Source organism: Choloepus didactylus, chromosome 15 (genome assembly GCF_015220235.1).
Source record: "Choloepus didactylus isolate mChoDid1 chromosome 15, mChoDid1.pri, whole genome shotgun sequence".
NCBI lineage: Eukaryota > Metazoa > Chordata > Mammalia > Pilosa > Megalonychidae > Choloepus > Choloepus didactylus.
This window is the reverse complement of record NC_051321.1, coordinates 11,528,725-11,556,441: the sequence shown is the minus strand read 5'-3', so window position 1 is coordinate 11,556,441 and position 27,717 is coordinate 11,528,725. Positions and strand designations below refer to the sequence as shown.

Genomic DNA, 27,717 nt, shown 5'->3' with positions numbered 1-27,717 from the left:
TCGTTGTTCAACTTCCTGTAGTCTTGTACTATGAGTGTCCAGAATCTTTTTAATTTGGTCAACAGTTTCTTTAATTTCCATAAGATCATCCATTTTTTTATTTAGTCTTGCAATGTCTTCTTTATGCTCTTCTAGGGTCTTCTTGATTTCCTTCATATCCCGTACTAGGGTCTCATTGTTCATCTTTAGTTCTTTGAGTAGCTGCTCTAGGTGTGTCTCTTCTGGTCTTTTGATTTGGGTGCTTGGGCTTGGGTTATCCATATCGTCTGGTTTTTTCATATGCTTTATAATTTTCTGTTGTTTTTGGCCTCGTGGCATTTGCTGACCTTGATAGGGTTCTTTTAGGGTTTGTAGACCAGTTGAAGTCCTTATCTCTAATTTATCAGATCTACAGCTTCGTGGAGTACACTTTCTCTAACTAACCAGCAGGTGGCGTCCACGAGACACCTGTTCTCCACAAGCCAGATCTCCCCTGCTTAGCCTTTTTGGTGAGTGGGGGAGTGAGTCTTGTGGGGCCCAATTGGTGTCCCAAGCTTGCGTGTGTAGTTGGTGTTGCCTGCCCTGTATGTGGGGCGTGTTTCTGGGCAGTCGGGGAGGGGGGGTGGCCCTAACAATCAAATCTCCCTGATGATCCTAGAGTTTTAAAGCTACTGCAATAGTCTAATCCTTCAGTTCAGTCCTGCCACAGTTTGTCTCTGCCACTGACCCACAAGTCCTTGGTATTGGCGTATGGCTCCTGAGACTTGCAAGTGGGCCCCTCTTCCAGGCTGTGCACCCCGGGTCCTCTGTTGAGGGATGACTGTGCTATGTCGCAGGTGAGTGCCGTCCCCCCAGGGCAGTTCTGGGCTGCTGGGCTGTGTTGGGAGGCTCCCAGTCTGCTCAAATGATGGCTGAATGGGGCTCTGTTAATTCACACTGCTCCCCCTTCCCAGCTCTGGGACATTCAGCTGAGGTTGCAGGGAAGGCTAATGTCCACGCCCAGTTTTGTGGTGTGTGCCTGTTATTTGAAGCACTTCCGTCACACTGGGTTGTCTGGGGCAGCTCTGGGCTATGGGGCTGGCGATGGGCAGGAGTGTTTCCTGTCCACCAGGATGGTGGCTGTGAGCGGACACCCCCCTTTTCTTGGGAAGTTGTGTTGTTTAGTGAATTTTCTCAGCCACTGGATTATTGCCTTTTGTCTCAGAGCTCTCTTAGTTCTGCTCTTGACTTGACGTGCCCAAATTTCAATTCTTTGAAGCTTTCTGTATTGAGCTTCTTAGAGTAATTGTTTTAGAAAAAGCAAAAAGGATTTAAAAAAAAAAAAAAAAAAAAAAAAAACAGCCCTCCTCAGAGATCTAATGGGTTATTGAAATGCTAATAGACAAAGCAACCAGGGCCATTAAGGAAAAGTGCCCAGGGCAGAGAGATCAGCCTTGCTTCGGGATTTGCATATGCGCCTCAAGGCCTGATCTCCGCCCTTCCCCTTTCTGTGTTCACCAGAACTCCAAAAATCCTCTGCTTTTATTTTGGAGTTTTTCGTGTTGTTTTTTTTCTATGCCTGTCTCCTCTCTGCTGGGCTGGCTGCTCTCAGAGTCTCTGGTGTCTGGCCTCAGTCTATCTATGGTTGGAGTTTGAATCAGTAGAATGAGTTTCCGGTAAGAGCAGCCACTGCAATTCTCCCTTCTCCTTCCTGGAGCTGACAGCCCCTCCTCCCCTGGGACTGAGCCTGGCAGGGAGGGGCGCGGGTCCCCTGGCCGCAAAAACTTACAGATTTCGCTGATCTCAGCAGTTCCACGTTTTCATGAGTGTTGTATGAAGTATGCCCAAAGACAGATTGCTCTGTGGTGTCCAGTCCACGCAGTTCCTGGCTTTTTACCTACTTTCCTGGAGGAGTAACTAAAACATACAGCTCACCAGTCTGCCGTCACAAATGTATTTTTAAATGCAGGAAGACGAGGAGCCTATAAACTGTAAACTGCAAAGGGAAAGGCAATAGAGATTACAGTGCCTGTACTCCAACATTTAGAATCAAAAGATCTGGATTTGAGCCTCACTCCACTGTACAATTTCTGGCTATTTACCTTAGTAAGAAAGTAATTTAACTTATTTTAAAAGTATCAGTTTTTACATTTTTAAAACAAGAATTATACTACTGCTCACCCTCAAAGGTGATTGTGAGAAAATGACATGATGTATGAATAAAAGCACTTGGCAGACGTGAGCAAAGCTGGGTCAGTTTTTGCTTTTAGTTTTAAGAGATCTGAATGGCACATCCTAAAGGATTATTTCTATAAAATTACATCAGTAGCTCATTTAATAGCAAAGTTGTCTGACCTAACAGCAGGTAGCTATCTTTAATTTCCTTACAAATAAGTCAGTGGTGTGATTAGCAATGTTAGCAATAGTTTATCTTCCTCAAGTCTGCAGTTTGCACACAGTTTTAGATATGCGAAAGAATTAATAAGCAGTTATTTTTGTAGATGTTACTTGATTTCAAGGATTTAGCTGATAACAGGAAAAAAATATAGCTTGCCTCTAACTATAATAAAAAAAAGGTCTTAAATGTTGGGGAAGGATGGCAAGGCATCTGTGATTAATGAGCTGTACAGTACAATGCCAAAGGCACTATGCAGAAAGGACATCAATATTAACAGGCCAATTGTGACTTCAGCCGAACTGCTCCCCAAATGGGTGTCTGTTTACCCTGATAAAGTACACCTGTCAGGATGACCCACCAGCCTCCATGCACCTCAGTTACACTCAAAACAAAAACTGTTAAGGCTCAAAGGAACCGGACAAAGGGGAAGCTATGTTCTAGGAATCAGGGCCAGCATATGAGGGGATTTATTAGATTATAAGACAGCAACAGTGGGCTTTCCAGAGAGCAGAACCTGTGCTCTCTTCCCTTCCAAGGCAGCCAAAGTACCTCTCCCAAATCATACCTGTACAACACAAAAATTGACGATTAGACAATTGGTGCCCTGAGTTTTTTTTTAAAACATTGTATGGAAGCACCCAAAAGTAATCATTTTAGGTATCTGGCAAAAAGTTTGCATTGTTTTAAAGTAACTTATTCCTGCAAATGTTTTCCATTTTATTATTTCTGTGAAACACTACACCAAAGTCTCAATTCATTTTAAAAACAGAAACCCAAATGTTTGCTAAGTCACTGGACATCAAAATCTATATGGTTTCTTAAAAAAAAAAAAACAACCAAAAACTAAAACTGAAAATTTGAAATAAAAAAGTTTATAATTAAGAAATAAAGAAAACTAAGAAGTAAATTTAATTTGGAAAATGCAAATAGCAATACTCATATAGAATTGCTACCACAAATGGTAGCCTATACAGTCTTATTCTAATGTGATCATTTCTAACTACTAAGATTTCTACCTAAAGACACTTAAGTTTTAATTATTCTAATAAAGGAATTGTAAGCAACATTTTCATTTCTCACAAAGAAAATATATAAAAGTTAATTTATCTTACTAAATCATATTTTGTCTGTCAGTAGTAACATAATTTCTAGTCTTAGGATTAGAAAGAATTCACTTGATTCTCCTAATTACATAATTCTCTCAAACTGCTATAGAGTATTTTATGCTCAAAATGCATTTAAATGCCTCAATTTCATCAGAATCAGACCTCCCTGAGTTGGTGAAGATGACCTCATCATTGGAGAGGTGCAAACTATACCATTTGCCTCAATTGTGCTGATAACCTCAATAAACACTCAGCATGTAACTTCAAAGTTTAAGTTAGCCTGTATTAAAATAAGACTATCACACCGATATCATGACAACTTCTATTCACTTCCAAATCGGAGTAAAAAAGTAAATCAAAGAAGATTGTAAAATAAAATAAGTTGATTACAGTACTGTGGCAACCTGTGGCCTGAGCAAAACAGGCCTGCAGATCTTTGGTGCACAGCAGTCTGCATGACCTACGCAGGTAAATGTTTAACCTATTGTCTCTCTATGCCAGTGAAGAGAAAAAGGGTAAATTGACCTTAAAATGTAACTTCATGGGAAGCAGGCAGGAAGTCAGAGGCTTAGCCTCACAAAAAGAACAAAATGTAATTGTTCAACATGTTGGAAGTAAAGCAGTTATCTTAGGTTAATTGCCTTTTTCTTACTCCCTTGTTATGGTCTCTTTGAAATGTTCTTTTATTGTATGTTTTTTTGTTTTTTTGTTTTTTCATACAGTTGATTAAAAAAAAAAACAAAAAAAAACAAGGAAAAAATATGTAGCGCCCCCTTGAGGAGCCTGTGGAGAATGCAGGGGTATTGGCCTACCCCACCTCGATGGTTGCTAACATGACCACAGACATAGGGGACTGGTGGTTGGATGGGTTGAGCCCTCTACCATAGGTTTTACCCTTGGGAAGATGGTTGCTGCAAAGGAGAGGCTAGGCCTCCCTATAACTGTGCCTAAGAGCCTCCTCCCGAATGCCTCTTTGTTGCTCAGATGTGGCCCTCTCTCTCTAGCTAAGCCAACTTGAAAGGTGAAATCACTGCCCTCCCCCCTACGTGGGATCAGACACCCAGGGGAGTGAATCTCCCTGGCAACGTGGAATATGACTCCCGGGGAGGAATGTAGACCCGGCATCGTGGGACGGAGAACATCTTCTTGACCAAAAGGGGGATGTGAAAGGAAATGAAATAAGCTTCAGTGGCAGAGATTCCAAAAGGAGCCGAGAGGTCACTCTGGTGGGCACTCTTACGCACAATTTAGACAACCCTTTTTAGGTTCCAAAGAATTGGGGTAGCTGGTGGTGGATACCTGAAACTATCAAACTACAACCCAGAACCCATGAATCTCGAAGACAGTTGTATAAAAATGTAGCTTATGAGGGGTGACAATGGGATTGGGAAAGCCATAAGGACCACACTCCACTTTGTCTAGTTTATGGATGGATGAGTAGAAAAATAGGGGAAGGAAACAAACAAACAAACAGACGAAGGTACCCAGTGTTCTTTTTTACTTCAACTGCTCTTTTTCACTTTAATTATTATTGTTATTTTTCTGTGTGTGCTAATGAAGGTGTCAGGGATTGATTTAGGTGATGAATGTACAACTATGTAATGGTACTGTGAACAATCGAATGTACGATTTGTTTTGTATGACTGCGTGGTATGTGAATATATCTCAATAAAACGAAGATTAAAAAAAAAATGTAATTGTTCAAGTGCTATTCTAGTCCTTCCTGCACCACCCCCCAGGTCAGAATAACCTGTTCCTGCATCTATGCTCCCCTCACCCTTAGGAAGGCGTTTGTCTTAAACCCTTATAAAAGGCTTTCTGTCCTCTTTGCGTTGCGCAGTTGACTCTTCCTGAGAACGCGATGCCTGCCTGGCCTGAGAGAGCCGTCGTGATCTCTCCACGACTTCTCACCCTGTAAGTAAGCCCTGAATAAAAGTTCATGTATCAGAAAATGCTCGTTGTCTTCTTTGGCCTTTGGAGTGGCATGGCCCTCTTGCGCTGTGACAAGTACATTCATATAAGATACTGTATATAGTAATTAAAACCTATGTTTACCAACAGTTTTTATTAACAGCATAAATATGTCTTCATGTTAGATGAACATACAGCAACATAAATGTACAATCCCAACCATATAAAAATCTGTGTGTGTACATATATAGATAAATTTGTAAAGAAGGGGAAATATATCTAATACTGTCAGTAGAGACACTGTAAGGGATATTTTTCTTATATGTAGTTTTCTCTCCTTTCCATATTTTTAAATAAGAATGCATTAATTTTATAATCAAAAAAGTTTTTAAAACAAGATTGAAGAGTTACTAGTAAGTGAATAGATGGCAGAAAAATTATCTGAAGTTTGGACTATAGCAAAAGAGATTACTGGGTGTTCTTTTAGTATAGTTCTGGGCTTGATTTTCTATTCGATGCGTTATTTTACAACTCTGTAGGGCAGAGGTTAACTTATAGATTTCTGTTCAGGAGAACAAATAATCCAAGTGTTACAGTTTACTGCCCTGTAAAACAATAACTTGTTTTTTAAATCTAACCTAGCAATCTTGTCTCAACCTTACATTTTATCAGACTGCATAAATGCATCTATATATACACATGCATGTGTATGTGTGCAGCTTCTCAAATGCTCTTTGCACTGGTTTTAACCTTTCTGGCTCCCATGTTAATGAGTTGAATAAAATTTGACATGCATCCATTCTATATTTGCATAGTCATGACTTTACCTTTCTAAAAATTACAATTTAACAGTTTTGGAGATCCTTCACAGAGAAGCCCAAGTGAACTCACCTGATGGAGCTCAGTAAATTACACTGCATGAGAAGAACAGGTCATGGTCTGGTGAACCCTAGCACATCTTTTTTTTACTCCCCAAGAGAAGCCCCAGCAGCAACAGAGCTTTAAATTTGGTGACTATGTTTCTCTATGTCTTTTTCTTCCACTCTGCTAATTTTTTGATTTGGTTTTGCTCTGGTTCACTCATGACCTTAAGTTATTCCCAATGGTGGCAGCCATAACTGGGATTTGGTTTATTGTCTCTGTCGAAGAATGATGACCTATTTTCTGTTGGATGAGAGAAGACAGATAATCTGGTTAGCCTTTTTGTCTGTCTGTCTGTTTATATATCTTTAAGTTCAGTCAATTAAGGAGGACAGATCTTTGAGAATCAAACTGATGACTTTCTAAGTAGCTTTTTTTCTGACCTGTGGCTGAATTTGTAGAAATGAAGTTATATAAACTCTTTTGTGTTTTTGTGTCTGTAATTCAGAAAAGCCTTTATTACCTCTCATTGTGTGTGAAATATTTTCCTAGAGTGTTTTAATAAATCATGCTATTACATCTTTTAAATTAGAGGAGCTCTGCACAACTGAATTATAGGGGAAAATAAGCAGGTCAATAAATTGACTATTCCCCAAATTCACAGAAAATAAACTCCATATACAAAATGCAAGCTCAGAAACATTTTAAGAGCCCAAGTATATATACTAGAGTGAATCTTCGCATAAATCAAACTGGTTTAATAATTTTGGTTTAAGAAAGAAAAAAAGCATGTGTTTTCTCTAATTTATTACTATTAAGAATAACGAGAATTTTTAAATGATTTGGGTTTGCTGAGGAAGAAAATATAGTTCAACTAAACTTCTTAATCTCATTGGCTTAAGATAAAAAAACTAACATTATTCTTATATAAAGTTTAAGATTTTGAAAAATGTAAATTTATGTTCAATTACATTGAATTACAAATTCTGACAAGCATTTTTATAAGGTATTATGTTTTGTGTGTCCACCTAAACATAATTTCTAATATCCTAATTTTAAAACGTGGATCAATGTAAATCAACAAATTAATGAGTAATCTTTGTATACCTGGATAGTTTCTAAGTAAGAATGAACACTAAAACATGGATTACTAGGGATAATTTTAAGTTTATATACTTTTGCTTCTTATTCATATATTGGGTCATGTTAATAAACACTTCCATTTTTGCCACTTTAAAAAGGTGGCAAAGGGATGTGTGAGAAAGCTGTGATGTTTGTATTTATGTACTTTCCCAGTCTGCTAAAATACATCTGTGTATGCCAGGTAATGAATGAAGATTTGTTTTTCAAAGAAAAAGCAAGTAGGTTTATTCTAAAGTAAAGTATCAGTTTGCTCTAGAACATACAAAATGAGAAAGTATAGAAAGTTGTAAGTAGTGAATTTTACTTGCCTTAGTTTATAATAAATGCCTATGTATGAAAAGAAGCTATAAAATATGTTAAAATGTTGGCCAAGTTTGCTGTTTTGAGGGGCCTCTTCATCTGGGGTACTCTTTATTTACTCACTTTACAAGTGACATGCCCAAGGTCACAAAACCCATTTAGAGGAATGCAAGAAAAGCAGCAAACCCGGAATTCCCAACTTTTAGTGTTCTCATTGGACTTTGCTTCTGTGGTACCCCATGCTAAAATATAATCACAATGTATAAACATGCTTTATTCAACATCCTTAATTAAGAGATTCCAGTTATTTACCAAACCAAAGGATGAATGAAGAAATATATTTCTTAACGACATAATTCTTAGGAATTGAAATGCTTCAAAAGAAGAAAAAAGGTTTCCCTAATGTTTATAATTTACAGCGATAATCACTATAACGACATAGTTCTTTAATTAAAGTTTACAAGGTTTAAGTAACTGGAGAAAGATTTACAGTATATGTTTTTAATATGTGTGATGGAAAAAGAAAGGAAGTATTTCTCCATTTTATCTGAACAAATAGATATAAATCAAGGTATTAATCTGTTATTTAAGTGATTTCATTTTTGACATTTCCTAATATTTTAAACCTTAATTATCCAACAGAAAGACTTTTAGTGAGGCATTATCAAAATGGCTCACAATGAATAGTAATAGAATTCCAAACGCTCAATTCTACAGATTAGTCAACTTTTACTAATACTGTCAACATATCACATACCGGGAGCATGTATGTATTAATGCACATTAGCCTGTACAATAAACACCTTAGAATCAAGAATTACTATTTTTATGTGAACCCTTATTTAATGTCAGTTCAGCTTGGGAGTCTCACTCTTCCCACATTTCTTACTTGGGAAAAACATCCCACAGTGACAATCCAAAGTGACATTTGTATCAGAACCCAAAGACTGCTAACATCAAAAAAGACTCACATTCCACTGGAAACTAACCCACCAGGATTTACCATTCAAATGTTTTTTGGAGCACTCATGTACATCTAATGGGCAATGAAAATTGTCAACACAGAGGACTCTAATTTTGAACACAGCTGACAGGTCCTTGGAGTAAAAATGAACACCACAACTTGCTAAAAGACTGACTTGAAAAGAAGATATCTCAAATGTACGTCAATTTTAAGATGCCTCAACCAGTCTAAAGTCCCATGCAGAAAAATCTTCAACAAGGAAATCTGTGACATTTTTCTATTTAATGTTTGGTTTTATGTTTTAAACATGCTTTCTTTTTATTTTCAGCATCAATTTTGGTATTTTTATCATATGAAATTTTCCAGGAAAAGACCTCCAGTTTATATCATTTCAGCTTGCATTGGATCAACTACATGTGATATCTAGAGACTAGTTAGAAAGTTAAGTCCATTCATTTACTCGACAAACATTTATTGAGTGCCTCTATGTGCCTGGCAAATACTACCCTGGCTAGCATATAAAGAGTGCTCTAACACTTGAAGTGAATCGAGGGCAAGGAACAATGCCTTCAGTGCTCCAGCCAGCAATGCCCAACAGCTCTCAGACCCAACTGAAGGAGAAAGCAAAGGACAATCCGCCTGCTCAACCTGTGATTCCAAGCTATGGGACTCAGCCTGGAAATGACATTACTGTCTCCCAACTCACCTGACTAGAAAAACAACCCTCACTCATACTCTGACTGTGGCCCAGGGAATCAAGCCACAGCCCACCTTTCCACTTCTAATTAGTCCATATCAATGACAAACTGTCAACCACTCTCTGAGGATATCTAGCTCCCCATTAATTACCTCTGTCTGCCCTGGTCCTCGCTTTTTAAAAACAGCTAGTCCATCCAAGCATTATACCAGAAAGCAGTAAAAATTTCCCCCGAAGTGATCAGCTCAACCCTCTTCAGACTTATCTCCACAGCTCCCCAATTCAGGCCAGCTCTCTGGATGGGATTCAAACTATCATCCTTATTCTGTAAAACTGTCTGAACTCAAGTTTAACAACTCAACCTTCTGCCTACCTCATCTTCCACTGCTGCCTATGCAAGCTCCTTTCATTTCTATAGGACCCAGTTTGGGGTAACAGCCATTCCTCCTGTAAGTTTACAGAACTGGCTATTGTAAATAGCTTGCTATCTACCAGAGCAAATCCAAACATTAGGATTTTGTATGTTGGCAGAGTGAAGAGATGGTTAGGTTATTATGTCCTAGGTTCCAAGATTCCTTTTTTCCTAACAGCAAAATGAATGATAACACAGGCTGAGAGTGACTATAGTATACCCCCAACACTGTTACCTGTAGTCTACGACCTATGCACATATGAATAACAAACACATATCCAAATATATACACACACTCCTTCCCAGTCTATCACACAGCTTTAAGTGAGAAGCAAAAAGAGTTCTATACTCCAAAAAAACTTTGAAAGCTGGTTTTATGGGCTATCAAAAATAATACTGGCTAATACTATTTAATATTTAGAATATTAACTAGTTAATATTAAAATATTAATTAAAATACATCTATTTCAATACATGATATCTTGTTGAAAACTAAAACTGTTTATAACACCTATACCACAACTAGGAGCATGATACAGAATATAGAAACAGAATGCCAAATTAAATCAGATTTTTGCTGTAACACTTTGAGAAATTAAAGGATGGAGAAATTATAAATATACATTCACCCATTCTAAGTGTAGAATTCTAGGGCTTTTAGTAAATTTAAAGAATTGTGAAACCATCACAAAAATCCAGTTTTTAGAACATTTCCATACCCTACCTCATCTCACCCCAAATTCCCTCAAGTCCATTTGCAGTCAGTCCCCACTCCTACCTACAATCGCAGGCAAACACTGATCTGCCTTTTGACTCTATAAATTTCCCTTTCTGGACAATTCATATAAACAAACACACATTATGTAGTCTCCTGCATTTGACTTCTTTCACCTAACAAAGTTTTTGAGGTTCATCCATGTTGTGGCATGTATCAGTAGTATGTTCCTTTTTATTGCTGACTATTATTCCATGTGTTAATCCATTCACCAGTTGATGGTCATCTGAATTGTTTGTAGTTTTTGGCTATTCTGAATAATTTCTGCCGTGAGCATCTGCACACAAGTCTTTTATGTGGATGTATATTTTAACTTCTTGGGTTTATTTCTAGGTGTAGAATTGCTGGGTCACTTATTAACTCTATCTTGAACATTTTGAGGAATGGTCAAACTGTTTTCCAAAATGGCTGTATCATTTTATATTCACACCAGCAATGCAATTTCTCCACATCCTCACCAACCATCAGTATTGTCTGTCTAGCCCATTCTAGTGGGTTTGTAGTGCCATCTCACTGATTTTTATACTAAAAACTGTTTTCATACACAAAATAAATTCCATCAGCATATAAACTCATTTCCTTTCAATTAAATTTTAAAAATATAAAGGATGAAACCCAAATCACCCATAATCTCACCATCTAAATAGAGACTGTTAAAGCAATGTTAACAGACTGGTAAATCTGTGAGTCAGCAAGCAGATATTTTTTGCAATACCCCTCTCTATATGAAATATTTGAGTTATCCCAAATCAGCAGGTCCTCACCATTCTGGCTGTCCAATCTAAAAAAAAAAAAAAACCATGAAAAAAATACCTTGCCAGCCAGCAGGAGAAATCTGCTCTCCTGCCCTTCTGAAACTGGGGCTCAGCCAGGGTAACCCCAAAAGACACAGTCTCAGAGCTCCTTGGGGTATCTGGTTGACCCAGTGCATGCAGGCTGGGAGAAGACTCCAAAGAGGAGAAAAAGGGCCCAGGGCCAACATGAGTCCTGGTCTGGGTTCGGGGTGCCCCACCTAGACATTACTCCTAGCCCTGTCCAGTCCTAGACACTAAACAAGGACTTCCTCCAAGAAAGATGTTTGAAGTAGGGGGTGGAGAGTGGTGTGGCAGGGTAGAAAGGGGTGTCTGGTACAAGCTGCGGATGCCTGGTCTGAAAGGCAGTACTGTATCAGGTAACAGAAGGTGTACACCAATGCCAGGGCCCCACCCCAGTGATTCTAATCCAACTGCGCAAACCTCTTCTAAAAACTGCCCAGGAGGTTCTAATGTAGACCCAACGTTAAGTCGTTTGACTTAACCGAGTGTTTAAGGTCACTGCATTTCTCTTCTGGGGAAAGTGAGATTAAAATATTGAAAGAACTGGCCTGAGTCACCCAGTAAGACGAGACTAGAGCCTTGATACCTGCATCCAAACCTCACCCCCACATGCCTTACACAGGCAGGCCCTTGCTCTCTACCTATCATAATCTGAGAATTCCCACTGAATTCCTTCTCAAAAGAGAAGTCTTTTGTTGTAGTTTTAGGTACTGTACCTACATTTAACAACTCTGTAGTTCTGGTTCTTAATAACCTTTGTGCTATCAAGAGCCAAAAGGGTGCTCACTAATAACCTAGGAAGCATCTCAATAAAGACTTAGTCTTTGAAAACTAATTGGCATTAATCATCTCCTCAGGTCAAACATGCTGAGACAACCCAGAGGGAGCTTGTTCTTTTTTGTAATTAGTGAGACTCCATGAGGAATTGTATGTGATACCAGGCCTATTCCCCACAGGGTGGAACCAGAGGAGATGGACGCACACACACATTTCCTTCTGCTGATGTCCAATTACAGGGCTGGCCTGCTGACAGCTGCAGTGTCTGGTTCAGCCATTGTAGCTCAAGCTGGGGTTTGGATTCCTTCAAACAATCACATGTTGCTACTGAGCACTTGAAATATGGTTAGTCCAAATTCAGATGTGATGTGTCAAATACACATCAGATTTTGAAGACCCAAGCTTTTTACAGGAGAGAAAATCCTCTCTGCTAAATTTAAGGTAAAATAATCCTGGGAATACAAAACTCAAACACATTGATATACTCGCCCCAGCCAACTACAACAAATACATTTCTAATGTGAGGAACATATATTGTAAGTAAAACAATGATAATATTGACGGCTAGAGTAATCAAAGAATGGCGAATCCCTGAAAATGGAAAACTGGAGAAAAAAATCATCTTTAAAGCCTCCCCTGCAGGGAAGGTAGATTAGAGGGACTGTCAAAAGCACAGCATAGCGTATGCACAACTTCACAGTCATGACAACAATATCATGTGGCAAGTACTTACTATAACCTTGTAGTAATTCTGACTCTATCATATAAAGTGAGGTACTCAGAGAGTACAGATATGAAATAAATGAGAAAACTTAAAGCAATTGCTGTATTGTTAGATTCAGCATTCTCTGAAGGGCTTTGAAGTTTACAGTACATGTGAGGTATAGCAAAAAAATGAAAAAGTCATGATTGGTATGGCATAAGCACTCTCTTTGGAAAAATCAAAAAGCTCTGGTTTACAATCATCTATAACACTTGAAATCTGGAAGCATTCCTCTATGTAATTTAATCTCAGAAGACAAAGGATGGACCATTTTTCAATTATTACCACAAGAGCAAAGAACACTATAAAGAAAAATGATAAACTACTTGTGTAGCCAAAAAAGCCTATGTGGGGAAGAAGTGCAAGAGGGAACACAATGCCAACACAAATGATTATCAGCAGTGTTTCTCCATTAAGAGACAAAGACCCACTGTAGTACCTAGTTAAAAATTCTGAAATAGCAGCAGGAAGCTCTGTTTTAATAATTAGAAAATAAGATGACATAGCTCTAGTATTTTGAATTTATTATGATGCTTGCCACCACTCCCTTTCCAGATGATCCAAATGCAGAGTCCAAGATCTTCATAAGATGTCACAGCTGTCTGAATACACATACTAAGCAGGAGATGGACTAAGTAAGAAGTCAGGAGAGAAACTGTCAGCAGCAAGAAACTAAATCCAAGGATACCTGTATTAGTCATAACATAAGCTAAGCCTATGATGACACTTCCCATGATGGTGTTCATCAAATTAAACATGGAGAAACCAAATGAAACACCTGGGGATCCCTGTCTGTGAAGCTAGTCTGCTTAGCAATGGGCTCAAATCTTCACCTCTGCCTCTTCGGGATACAGAGACATACCAGCCCCGCTCAGCACTGAAGCTTTCCCAAGACACTGCCATGCTGCTTGCTTGCCACCTGCCAGGTCTATCTGCAGGTCACTAGCCCGGTCCTCTTGTGCACTGGGGCAGGACTAAATTGTGATTTTAATTTGCATTTCACTCATGACTAATGATGTTAAACAACTTTTCATGTGTTTATTAAACATTTCTAAGTCTACCTTGATGAAATTTCTAACGTCTTTTATCCATTTTTTAATTACACTGTTAGTTGTCTCACTGAACTACAGAAGTTCTTTTTGTTATGATTCTAATGTAATTCCATTTTGATCAGGCATCTTTTCAATCCTTTTAAATGTACTCCTGACAGTGTGACCATGTGACTGTAGAAAACCTTGTGGCTCACACTCCCTTTATCCGGTGTATGGACAGATGAATATAAAATGGGGACAAAAAAGTAAATAAATAATGGGGGGGTGAGGTGGGGGGATGGGTTGTTTTGGGTATTCTTTTTATTTGTATTTGTATTCTTATTTTATTTTATCTTTTTTTTTTTTTGAGTAATGAAAATGTTCAAAAATTGTGGTGATGAATGTACAACTATATGATGATACACTGTGTACAACTAACTGTACACTTTGGATGACTGTATGGTATGTGACTATATCTCAATAAAACTGCAAGAAAAAAATGTATTGCTATTTATATAATAGTCCAGCATATGATCTATGTTGGTGACTATGTTCCATCTGTACTTGAAAAGAATACACATTTTGCCCTTGTTGGGTATAGTGTTCTATAGATGACAATTAAGTCAAGTCATTGTTTGATAATGTTCAAGTCTTCTATATTCCTTCTAATTTTCTATTTGTTCTATCGTATTTACTGAGAAAGTAGTGACGTCTCCAACTATAATTGGGGATTTGTCTATTTCTCCTTTCACTTCCATTAGTTTTTACTTCATGTATTTTGAGGCTCTGTTTTTAGGGACATACATATTTCTGATTACTGTATCTATGAAATGTCCCTCTTTACTTTTGGTAATAGTCATCCTGAAGTCTACTTTGTCTGATATCAATACAGCCACTTCAACTTTCTTATGATTAGTATTTACAATGAATGTCTTCCTCTATCCTTTAACTTGCAACCTATCCAGGTCTTCATATTTCAGGTAGATCTCACTGTTTTTTGTTTTTGTTTTTAATTTAGTTTTACAATCTCTGGCTTTTAACTGGAGTGTTTAGACTTGCACTGTCCAATAGGGTAGCACTGGCCACATGTGACAATGTAAATTTAACAAAGTTTAAAAAAAAAAAAAATTAAAACTTTCAGTCCCTAAAGAGATTAGCAGCAACGTATGACCAATGGTTACTATTTTGGACAGTAAGGATAAAAAAAATTTCCATTTTGCAAAAAGGTTTTCTTTAGATCAATTACATTTAATGTAATCATCAATATGATTGGCTTTAAGTGGACCAGTTTGCTATTTGTTTTCTATTTGTCCCACTTGTTCTTTGTTCCCTTTTCCCTCTTTTTCTTTTCCTGCCTTCTTTTAGATTGAAAACATTTTATCATCCATTTTATCTTCATTAATTGCTTATTAACTATACCTCTTTGTCCTTTTTTTTTTTTTTTTAAGGTTGCCCTAGGGCAGTGGTTTTCAACACGGAGACAATTTGTCCCCTAGGAAACATTTGGCAAAGTCTGGAGACAATTTTTTTTACAATTCAGGAGGGAGTGTGATACTGGCATCTAATGGGTAGAGACTAGGGATGCTGCTAAACACCCCATAATACACAGGACATCCCCCACAAAGAATTATCTAACCCAGAGAAGCTGCTCTGGGGTTTATTAAATACATCTCTAACTTATCATTGTCTTCCTTCAAATAATATATCACTTCATGTCTAACATAAGACCTGACAGCAGCATGATTCTATTTTCTCCTTCCTACCTCACTGCTGCTGTCATATTCTATTAGCTGTGTGAAGTGGAACATCTGGCTAATCTACTGCTCTAAGACTCGATTTTCTTCATGAGAAAACTGGGAATATCTACTTCAAAAGCATTTTTTTGAGAATTAAAATTAAACAGGGAAAGTCCTTAGTTTAATTACACTATTGGTGCTAATTTCTTGAGAACAGCCATCATAATTACGATTAATGTAAAAGATTTTAATTTACCTGAAATGAAGGAATAGAAGGACATTTATCTAGATGCCCTAGGTACATTAAGAAAATCACCTGAAGAAAAACCTAAGTGTCTTGACATCCATACATGGTTCAGCTTTCCTTCCAAATTCCTCTCCTGTGTCTCATCACCTCCAAAGCGATGGTGAGACTGCACCCTACTGGACTGGCTAGTCCAGGATGACTTAGGAGAGAATTTCAAGAATCTTTTGGCCTCTGAAATATAACCCTTTTTATTTATCCCCATTTAATTGAAAACATCTGTAAGTGGTGCCACACAGAATGTAATTCAGACTTAGAAATGTCAATAAAAATGTCTGTAAGAGAGAGGTCCGATGTAAACCTAGCAGGGGAGTGCACATCAGCAGCTACAGAGCCACATGAAATTAGGAATATAATGGAAATATGCTGCCTGACTTGACGAGGTGATAAAAGCTCTTTTCCCATAAAGCTTAATGAGCTCTATTAGTCTTCAGCTTACAGGAATGTAAGGGGGTCAGCACCACAGAGAGAAGTAACTGACTCTCTACACATGGCTCCATTCAAATGACAACATATCAGATTACTGATGTAATTACTATAACCTGACAATTTCATTAGATTCATGTGGCAGTTAACTGATTAGGACTTACAACAAAGGTATATGGTTCATTCATAGCAGTTTTTGTGGACAAAATAAAATTTAAAGTCGCCTTCATTTTCAACTGCAAGTCTCATTTATTTTATTGTCTTTATCGGAGTTATTTTTTCTTTATATCCAAAATTAGGGATTTACCATATTTGTAATTTTCCTTCTCCAACTTAAACATTGGTTTAACGACAACATAAAATACTTAGAGACTGCTGCAGTTCCCCAATATTCTCCTGCCTCTGCTGTGGCTCCCAGAATATGTGCCATTGCAAACGAGGGGGACACGGAGTTCAGCAATGCTAGGGGAGATTTGGGACAGTCACCATTAACTAAGCCACCAAATGGCCACTTGAAATTCCAGGTTAAAAAATAACAAAGGAAAGCCTTCAAAGTATTTCTAACCAAGAAAGAGAAGCATATTGGTTATCTATAAATTTGATTTCTTTTCTTTCTTCATGTCCACAAGTCCCTTAAGAAAAAAAAAAGCAATTTAGCCAAGGTAAAATATAACTTCAGGTCATTAAGTGGGGAAAGCAGATAAGACAGCAAATGACAGAAACTATCACTAACCTTTGAACATGATACTTTCCTTTTTATTTTTGCCAAAAGTTAAAGCTTCCACACATATATTCTCAATATTTAACCAGAGAAGTAAGCAATAATACAAAAAAAAAAATCTGTTTGGTACATGCTGGGAAGACGGACTAGTAACTGTATTAAAATGTCAGACCCTGTCTGCTTGTATCTGAGTCCTGCAAAATTATGGATAAAAGCATGGTACTCTCAGCCTCACCCAGATCATCTGCTCATTCATTCATTTGTTCATTTGTTTATTCATTCAACAAATATTTATTCAGGGCCTCCTATGTACCAGTTATTATACTAAGAATGGAAATACAAGGAAATAAAGAAAACAGAATCCTCTCTCATTAAGCTTACATTCAAGAAAAGTCTATCAGAAGTATCTTCGCCATTAGTTAACAGCACCTTCCAACAGTCTACTACTGCTTGCCCCAGTGAAGTGGACATCAAGCTCCAGCCTCCTTATTCTTCCACACAGGTAAGATGACCCAGCCTAATTGCCTTCTACTTGCCAAAATGAGAGCCCAGCCTTAAACGTTATCAATATTACCTCATCTAAGTCCCTGCCAGCCTCTTTTTCTTCAAGGCTAGATCTCGTTTCTACATATTATCAGAGACTTCCCTGATGTACTTCTCAACAAATTCCTGATCCCAAGAATCATCACCATAACAACAATGTATCTCCTTCTCATTAAAACTCCTTCATGGAAGGGCAAAGGGTAAAACCACTTAACATTTTATAGTTCATGTTAACACTTTGTGTATCTCCTTCATAATTTCTGTGAACTTATTTTTAAATTGAGAGCCCCATTTATAATTTTGCATCTTGCATTTATCTCTTCATATAGCAAAAGCATTTTACAGTTATTATTCATAAATATGTACCAATGAACATATATTCATGATTCCTATTTTAATGGCTGCATGGTGTTCTATTATATGGCTGAACTAGGATTTATTCGACCTTTTCCTACTGCTGGGCATTTAGGTTGTTTCCAATATTTTTAACATCATAAACTGCACTGTAATAAACATTTTTATGCAAGTTTTGTCCCATCTTTGATCACTTCTCTGGCAGCAATACTTTGAATTAATTACAAGTATGAATGTATATAAACCTTTAATGTAAATGACTGACTACGCTTCATAAAGGATGGTTTATAAGCATCCCCATCCTATCACATCTTTCCAAGCACTGACATTTTTTATGCAATTTTATTGAGATATAATCACATAACATACAAAGTGTACAATCAGTTGTTCACAGTATCGTCATATAGTTGTGCATTCATCACCACAAACTTTAAACATTTTCATTACTCCAAAAAGTAAAATAATAAAAGAATATCCAAAACATCCCATTTCCCTTCACCCCTCACTGTTCATTTATTTTTTGTAATACAGTTTAATTGAGATATATTCACACACCCTACAGTCATCCACAGTGTACAATTATTCACAGCACCATCATACATTTGTGAGTTCATCACCAGAATCAACTTTTGAACCTCTTCCTTACTCCAAAATAAAAATAAAGGCAAAAAAGAACACCCAAAACTTTCCATCCCCTCCATCCTACCCTATTCTTTATTCAATTTTTGTCCCCATTTTTCCACTCATCTGTCCATACACTGAATAAAGGGAGTGCAAGCCACAAGGTTTTCACAATCCCACAGTTACACTGTGCAAGCTACATAGTTATACAATCATCTTCAAGAATCAAGGTCACTGGGTTGCAGTTTGACAGCTTCAGGTATTTCCCTCTAGCCATTCCAACACACTAAAAACTAAAGAGTGATATCTATACAGTGCATAAGAATAACCTCCAGAGTGACCTCTCGACTCCATCTGAAATCCCTCAGCTACTGGAACCTTATTCTGTTTCATCTCTCTTCCCCCTTTTGGTCAAGAAGATCCACTCAATCCCACAGTCCAAGCATTGACTTTTAAAAGAAGATATTTTGATAGGTAAAAAATTATATATCACTCTTGTTTTAACCTGCACTTCTTTGGTTACTAATAGGGTTAAGCTTTTAAAACACATTTATTACCATATGTATTTCATTTCATTAACTATCTGATAAAATCCAAACATTACGCAAAATAAATCAATATATTTTTTATTGATTCTAAGAGTTCATTTTATTAACCCTTTGTCATACTTTCCCCAAACTGCCTTTTAACTATATTTGTTTTCATATGCAAAATTATGAATTTTTACATAGTTAAATCCAATTTACCCATCCTTTGTTATTCTTCCCATGTTTCTGTTTGGAAAGTGCTTCCTCAAACAAAGAGCAACATCTCTTCACTTACATTGTCTCCGAGTTTCTAATGGTTCCATTTTTGTTTTGTTTTGTTTTTACACTTAACTCTTACTTAAAATTCAATGCAACCAGGCATGGTGCTCCATGTTTTCTACACGTCTTCTCATTTAATTTTAATAATCCTGTAAGGTAAGCATTATTATCTCTACTTTGAGATTAGAAAATAGCAGCTCAGAAAGATGAAGTGGCTTGCCCACTGGCCACCATGCCACTCTCATTTCAAAGCCCAGAATGTTTTCACTACAACACTTTGCTTCTCCCTTGATCCTGGATATTTAGAAAAGTTCACCAAACCTGGTTTTTTCTAGCTTCTCTGCTCTGGTCAGTTTCTTCTGGCCATCACCCAAAATGGCCACCAGGAGTGTCCATGTGCCAAGCTGAGCCATACCACATAACCATACAAGCTTCAATAATCATATGAGTGTTATAGTAGCAGAAAAAGGAACAACTGCCTGTAAGTGGAGAGGTCAGAGATAGCCTCACAAAGAAATGTAGTAACTGAATTTACACAGAAAATAAATATATTTGAACAGGTGGGAATGGAGAATGAAAACATGAAGTAAAAACAAACAAAACAAAAGAAGCATAGGGAAGGATAAGTGAAAGGCAGAGAAAGAGTTTTAATGTGTGGGGTTGAAGTACAGCCTAAAAGGAAAATACAAAATATTATACTAAAGTTTGAATAACACTTTATAAATGACTTCCATTTGAGAAGTCCATGGCCTCATTTGAGAGGTAGGACTTATTTCCATTTTAAAGACAAGAAAACTGAGGCTCAGAGAAGTTGTCAATTGCCCTATGTAATAAGTGAAGACATGATCTTAAATTCGGATGGTTCTAAGGCCAATCACCTTTCTACACACCCTGCTACCTTACCAGTCCTCCTCCCCTTTGTCCAAATCTTCCCTCCTCCATAAATTATTCCTTACCAACTGCAGCTCATAATGATATCTGGCTCTCTGAAAATCTACTAGGTTTTCTTTATCTCAGAACGTTACCACTGCATTCTCAGTTCTGCACTGCAGAACCACTATGAGGATTAAATAAGAAAGTGAATAAACACCTAGAGTACTACCTACGTGGTAGCAAGGCTTGCTCTTCCCTAATCAATGCAGGGCTTTAAAACACTCTCTCCAACCAGCTGAAACTCCTTGACGACAGCCTTTGCCTGTGATTTCTCTGGCTCTATGCCACAGCAGTCTTACAGAAGATGGCTGATGTTAAATAAACAGTTATGGGAATAAATGGAGAAACAATAAGGTTCTTTAAAATGAAGGACTTATTTCACTCTAATTAGTGAAAAAGAAAATGTAATAAAAGGAACTAGAGGCAATGAACTGTTATGAACATGCATTTTCCTGAAAGACCAGAATACTTGTAACTTACAGGAATTTTCATTTTTAAAAAGTCTGCTTTTAAAAAAAAGCTTGCTTTTTAAGAAACTCTGCTTACTGTTATTGAAAAATGTGTGCCCCACCCAAAAAACCCAACACTTTAAATTAGCATATAAATTGCTGGCAAAAGATAGCAGATGTGATGTTCAATTAGCAATTCTAGTATTAAGGTCACTGAGTAAACTCTTACCTCCAAAGGTGAGCTGCAAAGGAATCTTGTGAACTGTAGAGTCGAATTTGAATAGAATCAATTTCATCCAATACGTGCGCAGCAAAAGACAACACAAAGAAAAAGCAAAAATTAAACAATTTTTCAGTAAGAACATCTAACGTACACCTAAAAGTCCATATAAAATTAATGTTTTCATACATTGTATAATTCATGAACAGATACAGAAAGGTTAAACCTAGCCTGTAGTAGCTAGTTCCTATATAGCTTTTTTTTTTTTGATACACACAGATACTTGCTGGAATATCATCTGACATTAAGTATTATATGCTGCCTGTTTCTCTTAGAATTTAAATAAAGAAACAAACCTTTTTTGGAGAAGTCCACGAATAAATGACAAAGTAAATGAGATTAGCTCCGAAATGGGGCCACAATCACAGGACTGCACGCGTAATACTGGACGGTTATTCATAATGTTTTTTTCTTAGATGTTATTTACAGAATCAATATTTCAAATCCTCAGGGATGTACTATAATAACAAAATACCCAATTTGTATAAACTTTTGCACTCTCTTCATACAAATTAACTACAATGAAATGCAAAGAGGAGACCTGCTTCTGAGCCCTCTTGAGCTTCCTCTTCACAATAAACCTAGCTAGTACTCCCAGGGAACACAAATAATTTGTATTCTCTTTTGGTGAAACATGTTAAAGTATTTAGCAATAAATTATATGATGTCTGGATTTCCTTCAAAATCATTCAGAGAAGACAGTAAGAGTAGGGGTGTAAAAATGAATCTAGATTGGCCATGATATCAAAACTACCGAGGAATGGGAGATGAAAATATGACCATTGATTATGTGATTCTTTCTTCTTTGTGAATGTTTAAAACCAGATTTCAAAATTGGCAGATAAGAATAAAACCATTACATGATAATGTATTTTATAAAAAAAATACATTAAAAAGTTTAAAAAAATATATTGGACACCCACCCCCACAAAAGAAAAGAAAAACTAAATATATTCCTAAAAGAACATTACTAGCACATGCCAACACCAACTTAATTAACTAGTATCATCCAGGACCTAGACAAGACACCCTAAGAATTTTTTCCTTAATTTAAATTATATCAATATGCAATTTGATTATATTATTAAGAAAACTTAGTACAAGATATACCAAAATATTGAATTTTCAAAATGCTGGTACGACACGAATGATTCTATTGAAATTTAAAATGCAATCTTTGGGTTTTCAATTCTTTCTAGGGTATACCAACATAGGACAATACCTATCCTGCCTTCCAAGAATAAAAAGTGCTAGTTCAAAGACCAGCCAAAAATGAGGCAAGGGAGTTTTTAATCTGAAAATGAGAAATGTAATTTTTTAGGGTTTTTATGCTTTTTGCCACTATGTGCATGCTAACTATCTTGTAAACATTATAGTTTTGAATCTAGAAGTGGCACATGTTTATTAGTAATTGATGCATAAATTAGGATAGAATTTACTTTCAACAACAATGAAGAAAAGCATATAAACATTCTCAAAGAAAACTAGTATTAGTCTCCTTGAGACTCTAATAATTTACATATATGTTTATCATTTGTATGTGTCATTTGTGTCATGACTATTTCAAAACAGACCTAAAAATTCTTGTCCTGTTTGAAGATGCCAAAATATGAAATGCATAAAGTCTCAAACCCTAAAGCAGTAAAAACAGAATAACAAATCAAAAGACATGTATTCACACTCCTACTCAAAGGACATGATTTCAAAAAATACTTCTTCCCTATTAGTGTACACCAGAAAAACCCATTGCTATTTCACTTCAGTCAATTACTTGGTAACTTCTTTAATGAAATTACACATACTATATTACACAGATTCCTTTTAACAAATACCATCATGATGACTTGGTCAGCATAAACAAAGACTACTGCCACAGCTGGTAGCCCACATCACTACCACTTTCTAATATAGCTATACTCTTCCATTCAACAAGAAATGTTGCATAATGGGTGTAGCTGATAGGTTTAAGGCAATGATCCTATTCCAAATTCCAAGAATTTAGGCATAATATTGAAATAAAAAAGAACTTAGTATCTTTTACAAAAGGTCTTACTGATTTTTCAGACAGTAATATGCTTAGTCATTCCAGAAACAACTGGAGGTAAACATAGTCATATTCTTTATCTTTCTGTGGATCTATTTTAAAGAATACTTCTAGGCACTGCCTCTTCCCAGGCAGCCTCTAAAGAGCAGCAGAGCAGCAGCCAGAAAGCCTGAGGTCAAGGCCCTGTTCCCCCAACGTGCTTTAGGAACTGTCTAGTAGCAAACGTCTTCTTTACAGATAGACTCGCACGTGGCAGGCTTCACCATGTTGGTGTGGTAAACTACCCCATCTAATAATTTATGGATTTACAGAATAATTCAAGGTATCTCTGCAATACCTCTGCAGCTGACCATCCTTGAGGACCTGAGACCTAACAGCCTGGATGACCTATCAGTTATAAGCCTCAAACCGGAAAATCTTTATCAGTAAGGAAAAAAAGAAAACAAAACAAAACAAACAAACAAACAAAAAAACAGCACATACCCATTACCAACTTTACACCAACATTCTAACCAATATAGCACGTAATGAGTATCTGATATTCCATTCAGAAATGGTTACAACAAAATGAATCAATAAACTCAGGCTATAGGGACAGCATTATTTACCTTATATTTCTGAAACACAAAACATTCTTTTCTCTATACCCACAATCAAGTCAATTTTAAAAATAAAATGACAACATGAAAGTACTTGAAGTCTGACAAATGTAGGAGAGTACTATTAAATCAATGAGATCCAATTTTTCTACCACGTAGATAATGTATAAAAAAGCACTTTTTAAATGCCAAGTGGGATTCTACTTATATTTTATGGATCTAAAATGAAAGAAAACAGGAATAACCTGCATGACATTTGGCTTTTCTACCTTAAAAAGGTAAATTTTTTCATTCCATAGTAACAATATTATCAATTTGATTCACGTGATAAAATTCCATAAAAATTTTAGTTGTCAATTATTCTGTCACATCTTGAATTTTCAAAGAAGGATAAGGATTATGGTCTATATTTAGAAACCAGGCATAAAAGGTTTGGGTACTATCTTAAAATCCTTCAGGCCTCTACAGAGGGAAAAAGGATATACACAGCTCAGAGGTGATCTACAGCTACCTGCTAGCCTCGCTTCCCTGCAAGCAGAATCACTCACCACTCCTAGCACCATCACTATTCTTCACTCGTAGCCTGACTTGCAACCCTGTCTAGTTCCCTGCAGAGAAGTCTGCAGTGCTTTATACTAATGCTTACCGAAATGTCCTAAACAGTTTTCCAAGTGCACAAAATTGTAGTGAGACCTCCCATTAGTTATGACTAGGAAATTCTTTCTTTTTCCAAGACTTGTTATTAAGCATACAAGTTAATTATTCAGAAAGTTCTGCCCTGGGGGAGGGAAGAGCAATGAAAAAGAGCAAGGAAGATACACTTAATTTTGTCAAAAGATCACAATACAAATATAATCAATTATTTTATCTTTGAAATATAATTTAGCTAACACATAAGTAATTCATAAGTAATTCTAGCCATGTGTTCCTGAAATGCCTTTTCTGTTTAATAAGGAAACAAGGTCTAGTTCCTGTATTTTAAATAAAGAGGAAACACTGAACATTAAAAAGCAATTTTTACAAAGATAAGCCACAATCTTTTCTCTTTTTTCTAAATCAAGGCACATCAGTGAGGTATCTCTTATTTGTGAAAACGGAATTCCAAGTACTATAAATGCTCATATGATTATCCGAGAGCATTAAAGTTAAGTGTGCTTCTGAAGATAAACAAAAAATGCTGAAATAATTTGTTAAAATAGCTGTTTAAGAAAGTAAATAATTTTCATAAATTGCTGAATAGTTGGATAATTATTTTTTCAAAAAATCAAACCTTTTTTCTAGTTATCACTAGTTGACATCTGCTACTTGCTTCATTTTTAAAAACTTATTCACTACATCTGCCCAAACTTCATTTCATTAAAATAGTTTACTGGTCCTATTTCCTCGGCCTTTCACCTATCACATGGCACCTACTAACTTATAAATTGTCAGAGGACAAGCCTGACTGTTTTAGGCTATAATTTAATAAAATCTTCATCCAAAATTTCGCAATTATCATTCTAAATCACACCTCAATGTACAACACTCAGCTTTTCTAGCAGGAATGTGGAAGCCTTGATTCAGTTAAGAGTCTAAATTATGTTAAGTAACATTTTAGACTCCTTTCCCATTCCCTGTGATTCCTGGTACATTTTACACTATTTTAAACCGGTTGTTTAAAGGCAGTGCAAAAACTAAGTTTTATGTTCAGAAGAATGTGTCTTTCATAAATTGAGAGTTCTTACAAATAAATTTGAAAGAAACAAAGCTTCATTGTTTCATATTTCACTGCAGAAAAATGAAACCTTCAAAAGCACCTTACAGACATAGTTAATGCCCATTTAAAAAATTATATCAACAAAATAAATTCTGTACTTAATTAGTACTCAAAACTAAGGTTTTAGAATTAAGATCCTGTTTATCTTAATTTTAAAAAGTGGGGAGTGTAAAGAACAGATTCAGATAATTGCCTAAATTCATTTTCACAGCAATTCTCTATTTCATTTGTTAGCAATGTACTTCTTAACTGTCATTTGTTATCTCTTCTGATTTGGCTCAAAACCTTGGACAAAACATTAATCTTCAATAAATCTTAAACAGTAACAACAAAAATCATATTTATATTCCAATACATTTAAATCTGTCTTCTGAGGCATTACAGCTCCTTTTTCACTGGTGGAAAGAGCTAATGATCAAAAGGTTAGTCTGGAATCTCACTACCTCTATCGACTTCAACGAATAACTTAAATTATATGTTTCATAGTTTTCACATCTGTAAAATGATATGAACTAAACCAGTTTCCCCAACCGGTATTCTGTGCCATGCCAGCCTCCTGTGAGACTCTCCAAACTTTTTTCCAAGGCCAAAGAAGTTTGGGAAATGCTGCACACTACTGCTGCTTCAACTCCCTTTGCTTCCCATCTTAGAGAATTTCAAGGTACACAACAAAGTTCTGAAAATTCCTATACTTAAAAACAAAAAAGTCTTTAAGTTCATTTAATACAGCACTTCCCAAAGTTGTACCACCAAGTTTTGTTATTTATTTTTAATTTCATATAACATCTACTAATATTCCACAGAACCAGTTTTCCAGAAAACGCATTCTAGAAAACACTGATCCCTGTTAGCTTTAATTATTTTTCCTCAGTTTGTATTTATTAGAAATGCTCTCTTTTGAAAATACTCAGGATGGCTCTCAACACTGTCAGAAAAATACATCACAAACTATCAGTGACTCATTATCCCTTTTTTTTTTTCTTCTTTAGCAGTAGAGTCTTATACGTAATAATAATCCTCGGGGGATCCTTGTAAGATTCAGCAATTTAGACTGGGGAATGGGCTAATGCCCAACCAAACACCAAGGAAGGTACTAAAATAAAATGCCTCGTGAAAAATTCTCATAACTGCTCAGAATCACAACAGTCCACAACACAAATACAAAGAGCTAGTTATAAATGTTTCGATGTAAGCAATGATTCTGAAGTTTGCTGAAGCACATTCTTTAGTGAGCTACCTCATTTATATCCTTTTACTACTTGCAACTCTTTAATTTCTAAAAGCAACAGGAATTTGTGTTATAATTAAATCATTCAACTATCACCTAACTCATGCATTCACTTTAACAATAATTGCATATTTTATAAATGGTGGTTTTACATCTATCAATACAAATGATACATATTTGAACATATAAAAATTCATTTATTTTTTTCACCTCTAACTCTCGTCTTTCAGCTTCTAAAATTAAGGTAAATTTGCAACACGAATCTACACATCTAGTTAAGAATATAACAATTCTATAGCTTGAAAAGCTATATTCAACAAGGTTGGAATCCAAATGAATTTTGTTGCTTTTCAAAATCAACATAAATCAAACAAAATCAACATAAAGCATAAACAGTATTCTTATCAAAATGCAAAGGAAAGGAAGTCCTTGGCAAAGCCACCAAAAGGACGACTCAGAACGCAATGGTGACATTACATCCTGAGTCCAGAATCACTTGCTCCTTTATGGGAGAATCAGTTTGCCACACGACCTAATGACCTAAATACCTGTTTGTTTACAACTTTAAACAGGCAAGTTAAGTACTAGCACAAAATACTAAAATATCTCATAAGAAGTGCGGAAATAATTTTTTTTTAAGTGTATTTAAGTGAACAAACTCCATAAGATTTTTTTTTTAGGTAACAGTGGGATCAAAATTTTTTGCATCTATGAAATAAGAGAAATCTTTAAATCTGTTGTTGACTTTCTTTATCTGCAACTTGAGTGTTCAGGAATGCATCAAAATGGAAAGATTTTTAAAATTGTATTCTAATGGTCTTTTCAACAAATGGGGCTGGGAGAGTTGGATATCCATATCCAAAAGAATGAAAGAGGACCCCTACACCTCACCCCCTACACAAAAATTAACTCAAAATGGACCAAAGATCTCAATATAAAAGAAAGTACCATAAAACTCCTAGAAGATAATGTAGGAAAACATCTTCAAGACCTTGTATTAGGAGGC

At 36.3% G+C, this 27,717-nt stretch overlaps 1 protein-coding gene and 1 pseudogene across 9 annotated transcripts in view; both read right to left on the bottom strand.

The window, feature by feature from the left end:
• The window catches only part of ATE1 (arginyltransferase 1), a 217,904-nt gene that overhangs the window by 136,665 nt on the left and 53,522 nt on the right, over positions 1–27,717 (bottom strand). For 8 of the 9 annotated variants that reach the window (XM_037803975.1, XM_037803974.1, XM_037803969.1 and 5 more), the window contains one exon: positions 21,034–21,066. The exons of the other annotated variant lie outside the window; for it this stretch is intronic. In XM_037803975.1, the coding sequence (XP_037659903.1) occupies positions 21,034–21,066 (33 nt within the window). The remainder of the gene's footprint in view (positions 1–21,033; positions 21,067–27,717) is intronic. 9 annotated transcript variants of the gene reach the window in all.
• LOC119510655 lies at positions 12,475–13,783 on the bottom strand (annotated as a pseudogene).